General features: G+C 48.4%; 1 protein-coding gene across 1 annotated transcript in view; it reads left to right on the forward strand.

Annotated features, from left to right (window-relative positions):
• The first annotated feature begins 3412 nt into the window (after window positions 1-3412).
• The window catches only part of SH3KBP1 (SH3 domain containing kinase binding protein 1), a 362585-nt gene continuing 347681 nt past the window's right edge, over window positions 3413-18316 (forward strand). The window contains exon 1 of the mRNA XM_049766785.1: window positions 3413-3566. Within this exon, the coding sequence (XP_049622742.1) occupies window positions 3563-3566 (4 nt within the window). The 5' untranslated portion in view covers window positions 3413-3562. The remainder of the gene's footprint in view (window positions 3567-18316) is intronic.

Below are 18316 nucleotides of genomic sequence, written 5' to 3' on the forward strand. Positions count from 1 at the left end.
GCCTTGTAAGTCATGTGACAGCACTGCAAAGTGTGACAGCTCAGCGCCTCCCCATTCCCCAAGTGCATTATCTATTCTGGTCGAAATGGGAATTCAGTGGGACAAAAATGTGGTGTTAAATACAATTGTATTTCTCTAGCAATATTTATTCATGAGCTGAAGTCACGTCATTTGAAATATTGCACTAACTATTCAGTTCGAAATGACTCTTGTAAGAGGGAGGCGGAATGAGGAATTATACATCCCTTCATGTTGGCAGCTCGATCTGAATCTTGATATTAACTTGCCTTGTGCTGGTCAGCAAAAGTTTCTCAAAGGAAAACGCAAAGGACAATAGGAACAATTCAGGGGAACTGAGCAATGGCGGGTGGTTGGGGGAGGCTTCATTTTTTTTAATAATTTAGGGAAAGTTCAAGTGAAAAAAATTGTATTTGGAGCAGGATTGATCTAACTTCAGAGCACTTGTGGCTTTAAGATGAAGGCACAGCTGCAGAACTTTGAAATGTTAAGTCTCGAGATCAGCCTTCCTTTGTGAGAAATGGGTCCCTGAACAAAGCATCCTTCTTTGCGGGAGAGAGAGATGAGTAAGATTAAACAGGGCCTTAGACAAGCTCCTTATTGTTTTCTATTGGGCCCTGCAAGTTCAGCCATCCCTTTGCTGGTCTCCATGTCCTGGCCTCTGTCACGCCCAGGGAATGGTAGTCATAGTGGTGGGCATCCATGGCATTGAAGGATTTTGGACCCCTGCTTTGAGACTACATGGAGGACACCACCCCAAAGCCCCTCAGCCCTCACCACTTCAAGTCTAGATCAATTATGTCCACTGGAAAGTGTGAGCAGGGTCTACCAGAGTGAAGGAAATCGTAGCCCCGAACTCTGGTCTTGGCAAAGACAGATCTCAGATGAGAGTTTCTTGGTGGGGTTCCAGATAAACAATGCCCCACTAACTGTGGACCTTAGGTGAGCCCTATCATAAAGCCTTATCACCCTGGTATGCACAGACATGTAATGACAGGTGTCCCATCATCTGGGGCAGGTGTAATTAAGCTCTCGCCCCGCCTCAACACTTCAGCTTCCTTTGATGCAAACTGAGGTGCTCCTAGGTAGTGCTCAGGGAACTCAGAGGCCAAGGCCTGTGATACTCAGCCAGGCCATGCAGGTCTGACTGTTTAATGTTTGGACCGGTAGAGTAGTTCTGCTCAGGCCAAGTTGCATTGGAGGCCACAGGGTAGTTTTGCTGGGCGAGCATGTGGTACCAGATGTGAAATGTGGAATCAAGTGTATACAAGGTATGTGCTCAAGCTCTTTGACCTATCTCTTGGTCCATACTTCTGAGTTTGTTAATTTATTTTGGGTCACATTTGTCTGTTCCTGGCTTACTCCTTATTTCTTGCCTAGGGATCACCACTCCTGGCAGTGTGGGGGGGCCTCTATGAAGTGCCAGGGATCCAGATCCTTTTTTTTTTTTTTGGTATTTTAACCACATATGGTGATACTCAGGGATCATTCTTGGGAGGCTCAGGGGAACATATGGGATGCTGGAGATCAAACCCAGGTCAGCTGCCTGCAAGGCAAGCAGCCTACCCACGGTCCATATCTCTCCAGCTCAGATCTTTAATGCCTACTGTTTATGTTCTTTAATCACTTCTTAGGAGGCAGCCATTAGTGTCATGTGACTCTACTCAGCAGCAGAGGGTCTTGATCCCTTCATTAATGTCCTGCTTACAATGCTGGGTCAAAGCCTTAGGAAAAGGCATTCTGTGAGACGCTGCTGCCTGGCCTTTGTTCTCAAGACTCTGGTTGGGAGGGATGGATTTTCAGCCATTGAGACAATTCTAAGAACACCTTTCTGCAGGAATCCCAGGATATGAAGCAATTTTCCAGAGCTGTCCCCGCCTGGTAGGTGAGGTTGGATGACTGCCTGGCATCGAACAGGGGCTTGGCTTTGGGCACCCATGTACCCACTAACCTCAGCCTCCTCCATTTTTTTCAGACACCAATGATTTAATTTCGTTATGGTCTTTTTTTTCTTTCTTTCTGAATGTCCCCTCTATTCAGTATCTCTTCCTACCACCAGATGGTGGAAAGGGAAAGGGAAATAAAGGCCAGTACATGGATGCGGTGGCTGGCAAAGTCTCTATGGCTAAAGGTGTGGTGGTGAGTGGACGCGGCAAAGAGCTGTTGAGTTAGCGCACCACGAATTCCCGAGTTCCCGGTTTGTATTTCAATGCGCACCGCAGGGCAGGGTCGGCTGCCCAGGTGTGTGTGTGTGTATGTATGGGGTAAGGTTTGGGGGTGAGTCAATGGGCATAATGACTGCCCATTAGAGAGGTAGCCAGTCCTTGAATCAGAGGTGACTTGAAACATCGGCCTGAAACCTTTGCAGAGAGACTCAACCGCACCCAACCAGGAGCAGAGTGCGGCAGATTAGTGGCTCCTGCGAGGGTCTCTGCGGGGCCAGGTGTCGGTCCACCGGCTTTGCTTGATCTTTCTGATCTTTTCTCGTCTCCCTTCCACTGCCTTCCTTTTTTGGATGGGGTTGGGTGGGCGCCACATCTAGCGGATCTCTAGGACTTACTCCTGGGTCTGCACTCAGGGATAACTCTTGTCGGGAATCAAGGGACCCAAAGGGATGCCAAGGATGGAGCCCGGGTGGGCCACAGGCAGGGCAAGAGTGGTCCCCGCTGTGCTACCGCTCGGGCGGGGGCTCCTCCACCACCTTCGTAGACAGACCCGCACCTGCCCTGCCCTTTGCACGCTCCGCTTCAGGAAAGGGCATTTCGGTCTGGTACCCAGGGCCCGCCAGGAGGCTTTGCCTGGCGCCCTAGGTTCGAGTCTACCTGCCGCCACCTCGAGCAGGTGTGAGCCCCCCACCTGTCCGACAAGGCTCCCTCCGCCCGCAGCGCGGCCCCCACCTGGCCCCCTCCAGCCGCCGGGGTTCCCACGTGCTCCCCTCCACTCGGACGCCCCTTCCTCCGCCGCCCCCCACCCTCTCCGCCGGTCTCGAGGAGTCTCGCGGCATTTCCTGGGGCGCTAGCCGAGCCGCGGTGAGCGGGGGTCCCACCCTGGCGGGCGGTGTGGAGGGGGTGCGGGAGCGCCGCAGCCGCAGGGGCGCTCGACAGGCCCCGCCCCCGGACCCGCCCCCGCCGGAGCGCCCGGGCGTCCGGGGCAGGCGGAGCCGCAGGAGCATCGCGGCGGCGGCGGCGGCGTCTAGGAGGAGGGGAGAGCCGATCGCGGGGCCGCGGCTGCGGGCGCTGGGCTGGGCGGCGCTGCTTTCTCTCTCTCTCGTTTTATTTTCGCAATTTCCACTCGCTGGGAGCAGGAAACCCGAGCAGCCCAGCGCAGAGGGCCGCGATGCAGCAGCAGCAGCCTAGGCAACCGCGAGCGGCGCTGAGCCGCTGCCGCTACTGAGCAGGAAGCCTGCCCAATCGGCCCCAGCGCCACCGCGTCCTGACCCCCAGCGCCCCGACCCTGCACCCCGATCCCTCCCGGCGCCCCGATCCCGGCGCCCGCCTCCGCCAACTTTCACGCTGCCTCGGCGGCCCGGCCCGGTTCCACGCCAATGGGTAAGTAGGGGAGACCCGGGCACTCCTGGTGTCCCAGGACCGCGGGTTTAGGATGGGTGATCCTGGGACAGCGCCCAGAGGGTGACACCGCGGGGGGCGCCCTACCTGTCGTACGCACCCCCATCCCCACCCACTCGCGCCCGCGTCTCTGCTGAGCCCGCGACGCGCAGACGGGAACCCCGCTGGGGGTCTGAGCTGAGGATCGCGGGGTCCAGCCCGGAGAGGTTGGGGCTGACGGGCTCAGGGGGTGTGGTTGGCTTTTTCGGGTGGGCGGGGAGAGAGTTTGGCTTTGGCCATTTTCGGGCCCCGGCGCGCCCTCCTCTGCGCTGTAGACGAGGGTCGCGGGTGCCGCTGGGCACCGGCACGGAGCGATGCCCACTTGGCCCCGCCGCAGGGGAAGCAGGCTTGTGGGGAGTCGGGGTGTCGGAGCGGCGCCGTGGGCGCGGGGTGCCTTCGCTGGGGGCTGCTGTGAAGGGGGGTGGCTGGGAAACGCCCTAGTACCCGGCCTGGCGCTCCTTTTCCCCGGGCCCTGACCTTCTCCGTGCTAGTCTTCGCTCCTCCAGCCAGGCGAGCCCTCACTTCATAATGCCCAAAGGCCACTTGCCACCTCCTCAGGCTGCAGGTTCGGTCCCTGACACCAGCCAAGCGGCGGTGTTGAGAAGCACTAACCACCAGGCCCCCAGCGCCAGCCTGCTGTACACCTTCGAGCCGCCTGGCTGCCAGAGGACTTCGCACCGGATTGGGCAAAGGGTGTGTGGTTTCAACGGGTCACCAGCCTAGGCACTGTTCTTGCAGGCAGCCACGCTCTTTCTCGAGCCATCGGCAGATTATTTTCGGGTGTTTCTAGGCCAAGCAGAGGATGGCTGCAGATTATAATAAATCATGATGAAGTGAGCGATTTCTGCCTTCGGGTACTAGGTTCCCGTAGGCGAGTAGACGGGTTAGGAAACCAGGCACTGGGTGCTGGGGGAAAGGGGGAAGATTTACCCCAGTCAGCTGCTGACAGGCAAAGTTAAAAATCCTGTTTGTGGTCATTTGCCCAGAAAGGATTTCCTTTTTAATAATAATTGGGAGCTGCTGGCTTTTTTTTTTTTTTTGATCTATACTAGCTCTCTTACCCTTTCTCCTTTAGCTCTATTGAGCCTCACATCTGTCTGGCCTCCTGGAAGCTACTGGCTACACGCACATAGCTATGTTACATAGGTTTACTGAGCACTGTTTTCTTTAGTGCCTGGCACAGAGCAGGCTTGGAATAAATATTTATGGAATGAACGGATGGATGAGGGGCATGAAATCCTCCTCCTCAGAAGACACAATACTTAGCCTGATCTCTTGTTTTGGACCCTGCTTGGATGATTGAGTTTATTATCAAAAAGTATATACTTTCAGCATCACCCACCCTTCTAGTAATTATTGATTTCATCTGACATAGTAAAAATATGCGGTTACAATCACCTTTTCTTTGCGGGTCCCCAGAGGTTTGTACACAGACACAAGTTAGATGCAAATGTCTTTTCCAGTGACTGGACTGTGCTCCCTAGAATTCAGTGGGCTGAGGACCGAGTCCTCAGTTCCTGAAGAGGAACCAGACCTATTTATTATCTAAGTCGGTGTGGTTTTCACTGTGTAGAAGCTGCTAAGAAACTCCCAGTGTTTGTAGTCCTTGGAAGCTTAATCTTTTCCCCTGTAACCATTACAGACTGGGGGAGAAGGGGAAATGGATGATCTCTTTCCTTCAGGTGTTAGTGCTTAGTGGCACTGTGATGAAAACGAATGCTGTCATTAAATTGGCTGCAGTGTTTCTAGTAGGATTTAAGATGCTTGTAGCAGCTTGTGGCGAAGGATCACCTGCTATGTTGGTTCCCAAGTAGCTTCAAATATCTGTGATGAAGAACAGTTCTTTCAGCATTTATTCTGTGTGTGCGCTCATGTGTTACTGAGGTGGGGTGTGTGTAAATACAAGCACCCCCATTCCCCAATCCCTCAAGTCGCTTGGGTTGTCAGATGTGTCTGGTTTAAAATTTTGATACACCTGCATTCTTAACTCATAATGATTTTTCTGTTGATGGATAGCCCAGTAAAGGTGTATCCTGCACAGGCATACCTCATGTGATTGCACGTTACTTTGTGGCGCTTCAGACATCTTTGTCATGTATTTCCCAATAGAAGGTTGGTGGCAGTCCTCCCTCGAGCAGGTGCCATGTTTCCTACAGCGTGTGCTTGTGTCCTTGCTCAAAGTTCTCCGTAAAGGGTTTTTTTTTGATGTGGGGGGGATCCAGCTGTGTTCAGGGCTTACTCCTGGCTCTGTCCTCAGGGAAACTGAGGGACCATATGTGGTGCCAAGTCTCAAACTGGGGTTGGCCACGTTCAAAGCAAGTGACCGTATCCCCTCTACTATCTCTCCAGGCCTTAAAATATTTTCAATGAAGACGTGTACACTTTCTAGACATCATATTGTGCACACTGTAGTCTACACTGTAGCATAAATGTAATTGTATGTGTTCTGGGAAGCCAAACAATTCATGCAAATTGAGTTTTAGTGATCCTCCCTTTATCGTGGTATTCTGGAATGCAACCTATAGCATCTCTAAGGTATACCTATAATCTTAGATCCGAAAACAACTGCAATGGTTCTGTGTGAGAGGGCCTCTTCCAGGGAACATTCTGTGTGCCCCAAACTTGGGGAGGACATGCTGATTCTAGAAGCACATCTCGAATTTACCATCACACAAAAGATGGTCACCTAAAACTGAGCAGGGAAAGGGTCTGCTAAAACCCCCCCAAACCGGTTTTACTTTAGAGAATTCTAGAGGAAAACAAACAATATTTGTACTATTTTTTGGTCACACCCAGTGGTGCTCAGGGGTTACTCATGGCTTTCTGCTCAGCATTTGCTCCTGCCAAGCACGGGGGACCATATGGGATGCTGGGATTCGAACCAGGGTCCGTCCTGTATTGGTTACATGCAAGGCAAACAAATGTCTTACTGCTGTGCTACTGCTCTGGCCCTGTACTTTTTTTTGTCTTGTTTTAAAAGTAATGTATGACATGTGCAGGAGACGGATTTGTGCTACGTTAAAGCCAGTATTAGATGTTGGCTTCCATGCACAGGCTCGACTCAGAGGGGAAAGGAGCCTTTCCTGCATGTGACCTTTCCTTTCTGTCCGCCACAGCTGAGCTGCCCCTCGCTGTTCCTCTGGCCAAGTCAGCTCTGTGCTTTTCTGACTGTGCGCTATGGTGTGTCACAAGGGGGTGGCCACTATGCAGCCTTTTACCCCAGCACCCTGTGTTTGTGGATCTCTGAGTTTCTGCCCCACATTGTTCTGGGAACAATGTGTATAAAGCTGTGGCTCAGGCGCCCAGCCTGGTGGAGGAGTAGTCTTTGAATGAGCACTCCCGACAGTGAGCAATAATGCAGAGACTAGAAATGGGGAGTCCCGCATTTCTAGGCTGCGGAGGGGGTAGCAGAGGTGTCTAGGAAGAGATGATGTTTGAGTTGTTTCTTTTCTCTAAACACCCCAACTCCAGGAACATGCCTGGAGTGGGATCAGCCAGCGAGGGGAATGGGTATCGCAGCAGAGGCTATGAGGAAGGGGGGGTCTGTGTCAGGTGCCATGGGGGAGCATCTAGGGGTCCTGCTGGAGTAACTTGGTGGCATGGTCTTTCTTGTCCAGAAGTAGGGGTTTGAGCCGGGCTATATCTTCCCTGGGCGAAGAAGAAGCCGCAGACACTCAGCTTAGCCAGGATCAGGGAAGGTTGAGTGACTGTTGTGGGTTGGACTGTCCATGGTCTGTACTCAGACATGAAGGAGGGCCCTTATCTTTGTCTTGGCTCCTCTGGGTCCGAGTGGCCCCATCTGGCACTAGTGCTTTGGAGAATTATTTGGGTCCACCTGGAGAGTCCCTGGCCAGCTCCTGGGCAACAGGGATTGTTTTCTCTATCCCCAATTGAGCTCAAGCGATGACTGTATGAGGCAGAGGAGATGGCAGGCAGAAAGGCATAAGTGACTGCTTATGCTTTGGAGGGGCCACTCCAGGGCTTGGGAGACTGTATGGTGCTGGGGATTGGACCTGGCACTGTGTGCATGCCAGCATATCCTCCAACCATTTGAGCTTTCTCCCCCAGCTTTCTGTGGCTACTTTTCAGTCTCAGCCGGCTCTGGACCAGGAACTGGCTGACATTAAGAATAGGCTTCCTTTCTCCTGCCGAGCTACACAGAGCAATCTTTAAGAATCCAGAAATATTAGTATCCTTTCAGTTCTGAGTCTGAGATCATATTAGAAATCTACGTTCTTTGGTACTAACTAGTGAATCAGGAACTCCAAGAGTGGAGTCCAGAATCTGTTGCCTTTGGGCCACACCAGTCATAATCAGGGTTTACTCTTGTCTCAGTGGTCAGGGATCACTCCCAGTCAGTCTTAGGGGTGTCAGGAATTGAGCTGGGGTCTGTTGCATGGAAAGCAAATGCCTTACCCACTGGTCTATCTCTCTAACCCCTCCCCCGAAATCTGTTAATTTTGTTTTTGCTTTTCAGGCCACACCTGGCTATGCTTAGGGACTCTTGACTCTGTACTCAGGAATCAGGAATCATACCTGGCAGTGCTCTGGGAATCATATGGGATGCCAGGGATTAAATCCAGGCTGGCTGTGTGCAAGCAAGTGCCCAACCAGCTGTACTATTAGTCTGTTCCCTCCTTTTTGTGTTTGGGCCAACACCTGGCTCTGCACTCAAGGGTTATTCCTAGCAGTGCTCAGGGGACCAGATGGGATGCGGGGATAGAACTTGGCTTGACTACAAGTGAGGCACATGTTATATCCACTGTGTTATGTTTCCCTCTGCTTGGTTTTTTTTTTTATGTCACACCTGTCAGTGCTCAGAGACTAATTTCTGACTCTGTGCTCAGGAATCACAAGTGGCAGTGCTTGGGATCATATGCTGTGCTGAGGACTGAATCTGGCTTGGTTGCATGCAAGGCAAGTGCCCTACCCATTGTATTATTTCTTTGGTCCCAGGTGTAGTATCTTCTGCCTCGCTGAAAAGACAGTTGAGACTCAGAGTTGGGAGAAACTGATGAGTACACAGCCATTTTAGCTATAACATAAGCTGGCATAAATTAATACATGAACTTAGAAGGAGAAAAAAGTGTTCTTGGGGCTGGAGCGGTGATGCAAGCTGTAAGGCATTTGCCTTGCCCACACTAGCCTAGGACAGACCGCGGTTTGATCCCTTGGCGTCCCATATGGTCCCCCAAGTCAGGAGCGATTTCTGAATGCATAGCCAGGAGTAACTCCTGAGCGTCACCAGGTGTGGCCCAAAATCTACCTCCCCCCAAAAGTGTTCTTAGCTTAGGACAAATCTCTCACAGTTACCAATGCAGCACAATGTGGATTCTTCTATGAATCTAGCCCAGGCTAGACCTTCAATACCCAGCTGTAGTGACACTAGCTGGCCCAGAATTGCATTTAGCTCTTTCTTTTCTTCCTTTTCTTCATTTTTGGAAGAGGCCTTACTATGAGTTGTGCTATCAGGTTTTAAAAAAATCAATGTTTGTGGATATTTTCTAATACTTGTTACCTGTATTGGTTTCTGACTGCTTCTATAACAAATTGCCATGAACTTAGTGCTTAAAAACAGTACAGATTTGTTTTCTGAAAATTCTGGATGTCACTGGTCCAACCCAGGTTTCTCTGGAGTAAAATGAAAACATTGTCAGGACTGCATTACTTCTAGAAATTCGAAGGTTAAATTTCTTTCCTTTCTTTCTCCAACTACTGCTCTTCAGATCCTTATTCATCTTCCAACAATCTATTATGTTTTGAGATCCTTGTGATTACATTGAACCTACCTGGATAATCCAAGACACTCTACATCTCCAGGTCAGCATCTTTAATTTCCCTTTGCCATAAAATTTGACAACTACTGGTTCTGGCCAGATAAGGGATCCTTCCTTGGAGAAACCTGGGTTGGACCTCTGATCTTCAGAACTTTTAGATTAAGGTTGTATCTTTTTTAGGCTCCCAATTTTGTGATGATTTTTACAGCAGCAATCAGTTTGGGGTTTGGGCATATTTTTGGGTCTGCAGTTACACATACCCAATTACCCTAATAGAGGACTCAACACACATGGTACATACAGAATACTTCCATTGTTATTCTGCAGTTGGCATTAAATTTCCTTATACCCCCTTCCTCTTATTTTTTAATGCCTTCCTACAGTCAACTCTGATTGTTTCTGAAATCATCCTACAGCTATACCCTTTGCTAATGTGCTAGGTTTTAAATGCCTCAGGGACGTCTTCGAGAAGCTCAGCTATTATCCCCAAACCTTTTGTTCCAGGCTCACTTATCTCCCTGAGCCTTTACCAAGATCTTTTCTTAGAGAACAAATTTCACTTCTCTGCCTTGCAATATCCCTTTGTTTCTTCTTGCTGCTTTAACATATTATGACAACTCTAGAGGCTTAAAACAATGTGAACACTCAGGTGAGTAGAGGTCCAAAATGGGTTTTATTGGGAAAGCATCAATTGTACTTCCCTGCTGGAGGTTGTAGGAGAGAATCCATTTCTATGCCTTCCTAGCTTCTAAAGGTGGCCAATATTCCTTGACTTGTGGCCACATCACTCTTCCTTCTTTTCTCATATATTCTCTCCTTTTCTAACCTTCCTGCCTTTTATAAGAACAACTGTGCCCTGAAAACCCAGGCTACACTTCCCTTTTTTGGATCCTGAATTTAGTCACCTTGGCAAAGTTTCTTCTGTCATGGGAGGTAATACACAGTTCCAGGGGTTATCAGGACAGGGAGATCTTTCAGGTGGGGCTTTATTCAGACTCTTCGTCTTTTGAGGCCTCTTGAGGTTGCTGTACAATTTTCCCCTTTACTAAGGCTGAGGATCAAAGCCAAGGCCTCACACAGGCAAGACAGCTGCTGTACCACTGAGCTTTGTCCCTGGCCCTGTACAACATTTTATCTCTTATTAAGTCTCTCTCTCTGACGTCTCTTCCCGACTCTGCTGCCCTGGCTCATTGCCTGGCATCTAGTAACTGCCATATGTTAATGAATGAATGAATGAGTAACTCTTTCCTCCAAGTACATTACTACTTGAAATTCTCCAAGGCTATTGGCTACCAGGAGCATGTGTGGTTCAGTAAAATTCCTCAGGAAGAGCCTGCTGGCAAGGTCTGTTTAGTGACCCGCACTGCTGTGGATGTGATGGGTAATGCCACATCTAGTCAGGACTTCAACAAAGCATGCAAGCTTCAAGGAAGAATATTGCAACCAAGGGACTTCTGGCTCTCAGGAGAACATTTGAAGAGGCCTGGAGAAACTTTGAGTTGTCACACCTGGGTGGAGGCTGTCAGTCTTATTGGTATCTTGTGGGCAGATGCTCAGAGAAACCCTCACAACACTTGTGTGGCCCGCATGTTGGGTTCGCCTGCTCCGAGTGTTATACAGATGGCCAAAATCCTGTTTGTTTCCTTCATCATTGGCTGTTCTGGAACATAAGGTTTTCTTTTGAAAACAAGTTTGTGTTTCTATGAATGGACCATAAAACCAGTCAGGAGTTGGATTCTGGCATTGTCTCTTACCATTTTGGTCTTTAAAAAGTGCCATAACTCAGCGCTACCCTTCACCAATATGTAGATTGCAGAGTGCTTCTACTTAGTTTGCTCCTTGGCTTCTCTGCTGTGTGTGTTCCTGGTGGGGTGTGTTTGTATGCCAGCTTTTATGCTTCTTCACACCCCAGTTCCCAGAACTGAAGAGCAGGAAGAGTGCTTGGCAGTTGTGGCTCTCAGCTATCAGAGGGGCAAAGTGACCTGGTCTCTTGTCTGCAGAACCAAACTCTTTCTTTCTACGAAGAAGTAGCTATTCACATAGACTCTCAGGAAACACTAGCCTCCTTCCTAGATAGCAGAGGCTGTTTCCCTGGTAAACTTCTTACAAGAGAAGAGTTTTATTGAGATGTAACCCAGATCGTATACCAGTCACCTATTGAGAAGTATGCCTGTTGTTTGGAAAGCAGCCTACTTGACTGTGGGTTTGGAGGGGGTAAAATGGAGAGGGGGCCCTGGGATAATGGAGGAGAGCAGGTACTCTGATGGAGGGTGTAGTGCTGAACTGTTTTATGCATGAAACCCTACCATGGTTTCATGGTGCCTAAAATAAAACGATACTCAACAATTTTAAAAAGCAAGTGTGCAGCCCAGTGGTTTGGGGTTCGTCACATTGTTCATTTGAGAAATGAGGCTGAAATAAATACATGTCACTAAAGGTGCCATTTCAATGATCTTGGTCCCCAAGTGCACTCACAGTGTTGCACAACCACCACCAATGATTTTTGAAAATCTTATTGCCCCTCTCTGGTAAGTCTCTGACTTAAAGATCAGAGTGAGGGCCATGCAAACTCCTGGTCTACCTACCTCACCATTTTGAAGACCTTTTGGTAGATCTCAGTGAATATTCCCAGGCCTGTGGAAGGGGAAAGTCTGGTTTGCGGGCTGTGTGGGTACCTGTTTGTCTTGAGAGAGGGCTTCATTTGCTCCTCACCTTCCCGGCACCTCTCTTGGTTCTATGTTCTGCCTGGGTGGGGCGGGGCACACAGTTCTTGAATCCTGGAACATGTGTGAGTTAGTTGCTTGAGTAACTTCCTGGGCAGTTATTGGGGTTCAGTAAGAATCTGGGGCCTGCAGCTATTCCGCTCCTAGGGATATGCCCTAGGAACACAAGAATACAATACAAAAACCCCTTCCTCACACCTATATTTATTGCAGCACTATTCACAATAGCCAGGCTCTGGAAACAACCAAGATGCCCCTCAACAGACGAATGGCTAAAGAAAGTGTGGTACATATACACAATGGAATATTATGCAGCCGTCAGGAGAGATGAAGTCATGCAATTTTCCTATACATGGATGTACATGGAGTTTATAATGCTGAGTGAAATAAGTCAGAGGGAGAGAGATGCAAAATAGTCTCACTCATATATGGGTTTTAAGAAAAATAAAAGTCATTTTTGCAACAATCCTTAGAGACAATGAGAGGAGGGCTGGAAGTTTCAGCTCACTTCATGAAGCTCACCACAAAGAATGGAGAGTGCAGTTATAGAAATAATACACTGAGGACTACCATAATCATGTGAATGAATGAGGGAACTGGAAAGCCTGTCTAGAGTACAGGTGGGGGTGGGGTGGGATGGAGGGAGATTTGGGACATTGGTGGTGGGAATGTTGTACTGGTGAAGGGGGTGTTCTTTACATGACTGAAACCTAATCACAATCATATTTGTAATCAAGATGTTTAAATAAAGAAAAAAATAAAATAAAATAAAATAAAATAAAAATGCTGATCAAGGTAAAAAAAAGAATCTGGGGCCTGGGGAAACAGCCATATCAAGTCAGCTTCTGCATAACTTCTGCAATTCCTACACGGAGGGTTGTTGGAGTCCCACATTTCTGCGCTTCAATTCTCTCAGCTGGCAAAGGTATGCCAGCTGCCTGGCTGCCGATGTGCATTGCCTTTCAATTTGATCATTATTTTTTGGATGACTATCTCATAGGCAGTTCTATAGTTATCATCAGGGGACACTTCACAAAGCAAAATGTAGCTCACAGACCTTACCTCAGTGATAAACCGTGCTTATATTTAGCCTCAGGAAGAAAACACGAATAACAGAAAAATCTTGTCCTCTTTGTGCTTAGCAAACAGCACTCAGTAGGCCACAAAAAGCCCAGTAAGGCCTCTGTGCCTTTCGTTCCAGTGACCAGGGAAGTGGTGGGGCTGCCGCAGAAGGCTGAGCTATCCCTGTGCTGGGGACTGAATGGCAGAGTGTAGAGTCTTTATAGCTTGGATTAAACATGCTCCACACTCATATGCTCATTAGTTACTCATCTGCATGACACATTTAAGTCCTGTGTGCACCCAAGTATAGCATTAGAGACACTTGAAATTCCCATCCCCTGAAAGTTCAGCACTTTTTCCCTCAGTCTGAAACTACCAGTCCTTGCATGTATGTTGAGAAGTTTTTCTGGACCGTTCTAGACTTGAAAGACGCTGAGCCATGTTCTAGGTCTGGTCCTCTGCGGCTGCACCGGATTTATCCACCACACACCCACTCCCCGTGTGAAAAATCTTTAATTAGCTTCATGTCCTCTAATTATTCCAGCAAGTTCTCATTTTTGTGCCTGGAGCGAGAGGGAGGTGCTTGCAGCTCAGTTCAGAGGGGGGAACTGGGAAAGGCTTTCCTGACTTGGCTGACCCGCCTCGTAGCCAGTTTCCCCGGGAATCTCTTGTGCTGCATGCACTGGCCCTGCCTTCTGCTCAGGCTTCTGTGGCCGAGATTCTGTGCGGCACGCGGAAGCTTTGGCAGACGAGCTGGCGATTTCTCCTAGTTGGGCCATGTTAGCAACTCAAACCTGAAAGTCCTTTCACAACATGAACAAAATGGGACCATTGTTAGCATTTGCATCAGTGATTTCTCCTAGCCCCCTTTTTCCTCAGTAAAAGATTAGCTGGAGAATTGAGGTGGCAACCCAAATACCGTCTGTCATTTCACTCACCAGCAAGATCCAGAGCAGGCTGGGTAGCGTAAGTGTTAGTTAATTGATGGTGATTTTTTTTTTAGCTTAATTGCTGCCTTTGTCAGAAAAGAAATGAAAAAGTAATTAGCTTTGGGGGACAGGGAAAGGGGAAAAACTGGAAAGGGGAAGTCATTGACAATGTTCATCTATTTGTTGGCCATAGAGACTACAGCTGCTTACCGGAGGAAATGTTCATTTTTTTTTTAAAGTACAATTTTAGAATTGGTTCTCAGTACATATCATTCAAAATGTAAAAGGTGTAGACAGCTGATAATGAAAAATCCCTTTCCATCCTAGTTTTTCCTGCTTGCTGCTGGCCCTCACCACAGGCTGCTGAAATCCCCCCCCTCCCCAATCCCCTGACTCCTTCAGGGGGATTTCAGGGGGATTTCACATGCTTACCTGCAGACAAGTGGTTCTATCTGCCTTGTCCTTACTGCCAGGGTTCCCTGAGATGGGATGTCCCTCCTCTTCCCTGCACATGGACCTCTGGGACTCCGTGGGTGTCTGGGTCCTTTGGAGGACATTTGGATGTAGGAACAGGAATGCTAAAAGCATTCCCTGAAAGATTGTGCCAACTCCAGGGCCTTTTTTGTTTCGTTTTTGGGGCACACCTGGTGACACTCCTGGCTTTGTATTAAAAAAATCACTCCTGGCTTGAGGACCATATGGGATGCTGGGGGATCAAACTGCGATCCTTCCTAGGTCAGCCATGTACAAAGCAAATGCCCTACTGCTTGCGCCACTGCTTCGGCCTCTCCAGGGCCTTTTATCTGGTATCTTTTGTTGTCATTAAGGGGTTACTCCCGGTGATGTTCAGAAGAGCACCTGGTGCTGTGGACCAAATGTCACACATACAAAGCCTGAAGTCTGTCACGTAAGCCACATTGCTGGCCCTTGATCTAGTTTTTCACTGGTAAATACTTGGTTCACACTGGGAAGGTGTCTGTAGGGTATTACTTGGCCATATGGTATGTGACCTGGTAGTTTTGGTACTGGCGGCGGGGACTATGCGGTTCTGGGGATCAAAATCTGAGCCTTGTACACGTCAGCTTGGCTGTTCCTGTTTTTCCTGCCTGCCCATCCATTTGTTCTCTGCAGCTTGTACATAGGTCACAAGCCACAGTTCTAGCCACTTCATTGGGCACTAGCAAGGCTGTGAGCGACCCAGTTGGCTGCTTGATACCCACATCTGTTGGGGCAGGGCTGTGGTAGTGCCAGTCATGTTGAGCATTTCCAGGAAGCTGGCTCAATGCCAGGTGTATTCGAGGTACTGGGACCCAGCAGTGAATGAAGACTTGCAAGAGGGTGGGTGTGAGGACAGTGACAGGGGTCCTGAAACTTTTTAAACAGGGGGCCAGTTCACTGTCCTTCAGACTGTTGGAGGACCAGATTATAGTAAAAACAAAAATTAGGAACACATTTCTATGCACACTGCATATATCTTATTTAGAAGTGAAGAAACAAAATGGGAATAAATACAATATGTGGCCCGCGGGCCGTAGTTTGAAGACCCCTGGATTGTAGACAGATCAGTTAGTCTGGGTGTTAGCATATGGGAAAGGGTCTGCTTCTCAAGATTTCTCTTGACAAAGGGGTGTTGATGTCAGGTGGTGCATGAGCCTTCCAGAATGTTCATTGTCATGTCTCCAAGTGAATAATGGCATTCTTTTCTGCCTTTGCAACCTTGAATTGTGTGACTGAACTTGGGTCCTACTTAGGAACCAGGAACATATATTGAATTATTTGGAGGGCTTGGGGGAGTATACTCAGAAGTGCTCAGATGCTCCTCCTGGCTGTGTTCAGCAGTGACCCCTGGTCGTATGCCAGGGACCATATGTGGTGCTGGGAATTGAACTTGGGTTGGTCACTGATATGGCAAGTGCCTTACTCTCTGGATTATCTCTCTGACCCTCCTGCAGCATTTAAAAGGTATTGCTATGGGGCTGGAGTGATATTATAGCCAGGAAGGTGCTTGCCTTGAATGTGGCTGGCCAGGGTTCAATTCCTCAGCATGCCATCTCATGCCCCAAGCATCAGCAGGACTGATTTCTGAGTATCATTGATGTGTCCCCTCCCCCCAAAATGGTGTGACTGTGACTTTGGGGGTACTTCTGTGGGTGCATGATCATATGCTCTGGGCGTGGGGTGCAGTTGGGACATCTGGCTCTTTTAGGGAACCTGTGGGTTTATAAGTGGAGGAAGAGATGAAGACACTGAGGATAGCCTGGTTAACCAGTTAACAGCTGGGGACGAGAGAACAGAAAGGGGCTGGGCACTCTCCTCCCAGTTGGCCTTTATGTCTCTTCTTTTTCCTCCCTGTTTCCTTCTTCTCCCTTTTGCCCTCTTCCCCTCAGTGTCACTTCCTCCTTCACATACCCCAGTCCCTTGCCCCTCCTTTTAAAATTTTATCAAAACTATTACGTTTTACAAAGTCCTTCATAGTTGGGTTTAAGACATACAATGAATCAGGGCCAATCCCACCACCAGTGTCGACCTCCCTCCACCAATGTTCCCATACCAACCCCCTGGCCCCCAGCCTGCCAGTATAACTAGCCTGTTTTTAGTTTAAATTGTTAAAGTTTGGGTCTCTTGATTCCATTGTTGTTGCCTTTGGCTTAGTTATTTATTTCTGACCTTTTTAAAACACTATTAATGTACCTCAGACTGCTTGGTCCCTGGTCCCCATCCTTTCATATTTGTGTTTCTCCTCTTACACTCAGTTTCTTTCCTTCTCCTTGCTATACTCTGGTTGGCCCCTTTCTTTGGGGGGGCATTTCTGGGTATACTCAGTTTTGGGGCTGGCATAAAGTATTGGAGCCTGAGGATGCGATGCTGCTCAGGTCCTGCTGTGCTGGTAGCCACCAGGGTTCCATGTGGCCTGACACTGTCCCAGCACCTGAACCCTGCCTTTGTCCTTTCTCCCTGCCCCTCTTGAAAAAAATTTTTTAATTAAATCACCACGAGATACAGAGTCAAAACTTTGTTGACTCAGGTTCATACAATATTGGAACACCAATCCCTTCCCTAGTGCTCATTGCCAGCAACAGTGTCCCCAGTTTTCCTCCTGCTCCCTCTTGCCTCTATGATAGACATGTTTTTTTTCTCTTTTTTTCCATTTTTGATTTTTGGGCCATACCAGGTGATGCTCAAGGGTTACTCTTGGCACTTAGCTCAATAATTACTCCTGGCAAGATTTTTCTCTTTTTCTTTTAGGCACTGTGGTTTGCAATATTATTACTGATGAGCATCATGCATATCATATTACCTCCTTTTAGCATCCAGTTCTTGTCCGGAGTGATCATTTCCAACTCTCATGGTCACAGTGGTTCTTTATCTGCTTTAACTGAACTCTCTGTCCTCCTGTGGCAAGCTTCCTATTATGGCCCAGTTCTTCTGGCCCTCATCTCTATTGTTTCTGGATATATTACCATATTGTCTTTTTTCCTTATATCCTACAGATGAGTCAGTTTATTCTGTGGCTATCTTTCTCCCTCTGACTTGTTTGACTCAGCATGATACTCTCTATGCCCATCCATGTATAAGCACATTTTATGATTTCTTTCTCCCCCTCCTAAACCATCCTTTGCATCCCTTCTTGCCTATGCCCTTTCTTCGCTGTGTCCACCTTCCATACTCTTTATCTTGCATACTTCTGTCTTTTTCTGCCCTATTCTTCCTTCCCACCATCCAGATCCCTGTCTGCTCCTATCCTCCCAGTGCCCCATTAAATCCACTCTTGCCTTTGTCTCCCCTCCTCCTCATTCCCCCCTTTTAACTTCATAGTCATTTTCCAAGCTGGTGGTTTTAGTAGTTGAATATTCAAACTCATGAGTATCAGTCTTTGTAACCCTTTCCTTAGAACAGTTGGCAAACTTCCATAGTCATGACATTATAAATCCGGATGTGATGGATGTGTTCTCTCTCTTTCTCTCTCTCTCTGTCTTGCTCTGTTTCTGAGCCATACCCTGTGGTGCTCAGGGATTACTAATGGCTCTGCATTCAGGGATCACTGCTGGTGGGGCTTGGGGGATCCAAGAGGTGCTGGGGTTGAACCCAGGCAGGCCATGTGGAAGGCAAGTGTTACCCACTGTACTATCTTGCTGGCCTCATAACTTCTATTTTTAGTCCTTAAGGAAATCATATGTATTTAAGGTGGCTATTTCTAGCCA

Source organism: Suncus etruscus, chromosome X (genome assembly GCF_024139225.1).
Source record: "Suncus etruscus isolate mSunEtr1 chromosome X, mSunEtr1.pri.cur, whole genome shotgun sequence".
Lineage (NCBI taxonomy): Eukaryota > Metazoa > Chordata > Mammalia > Eulipotyphla > Soricidae > Suncus > Suncus etruscus.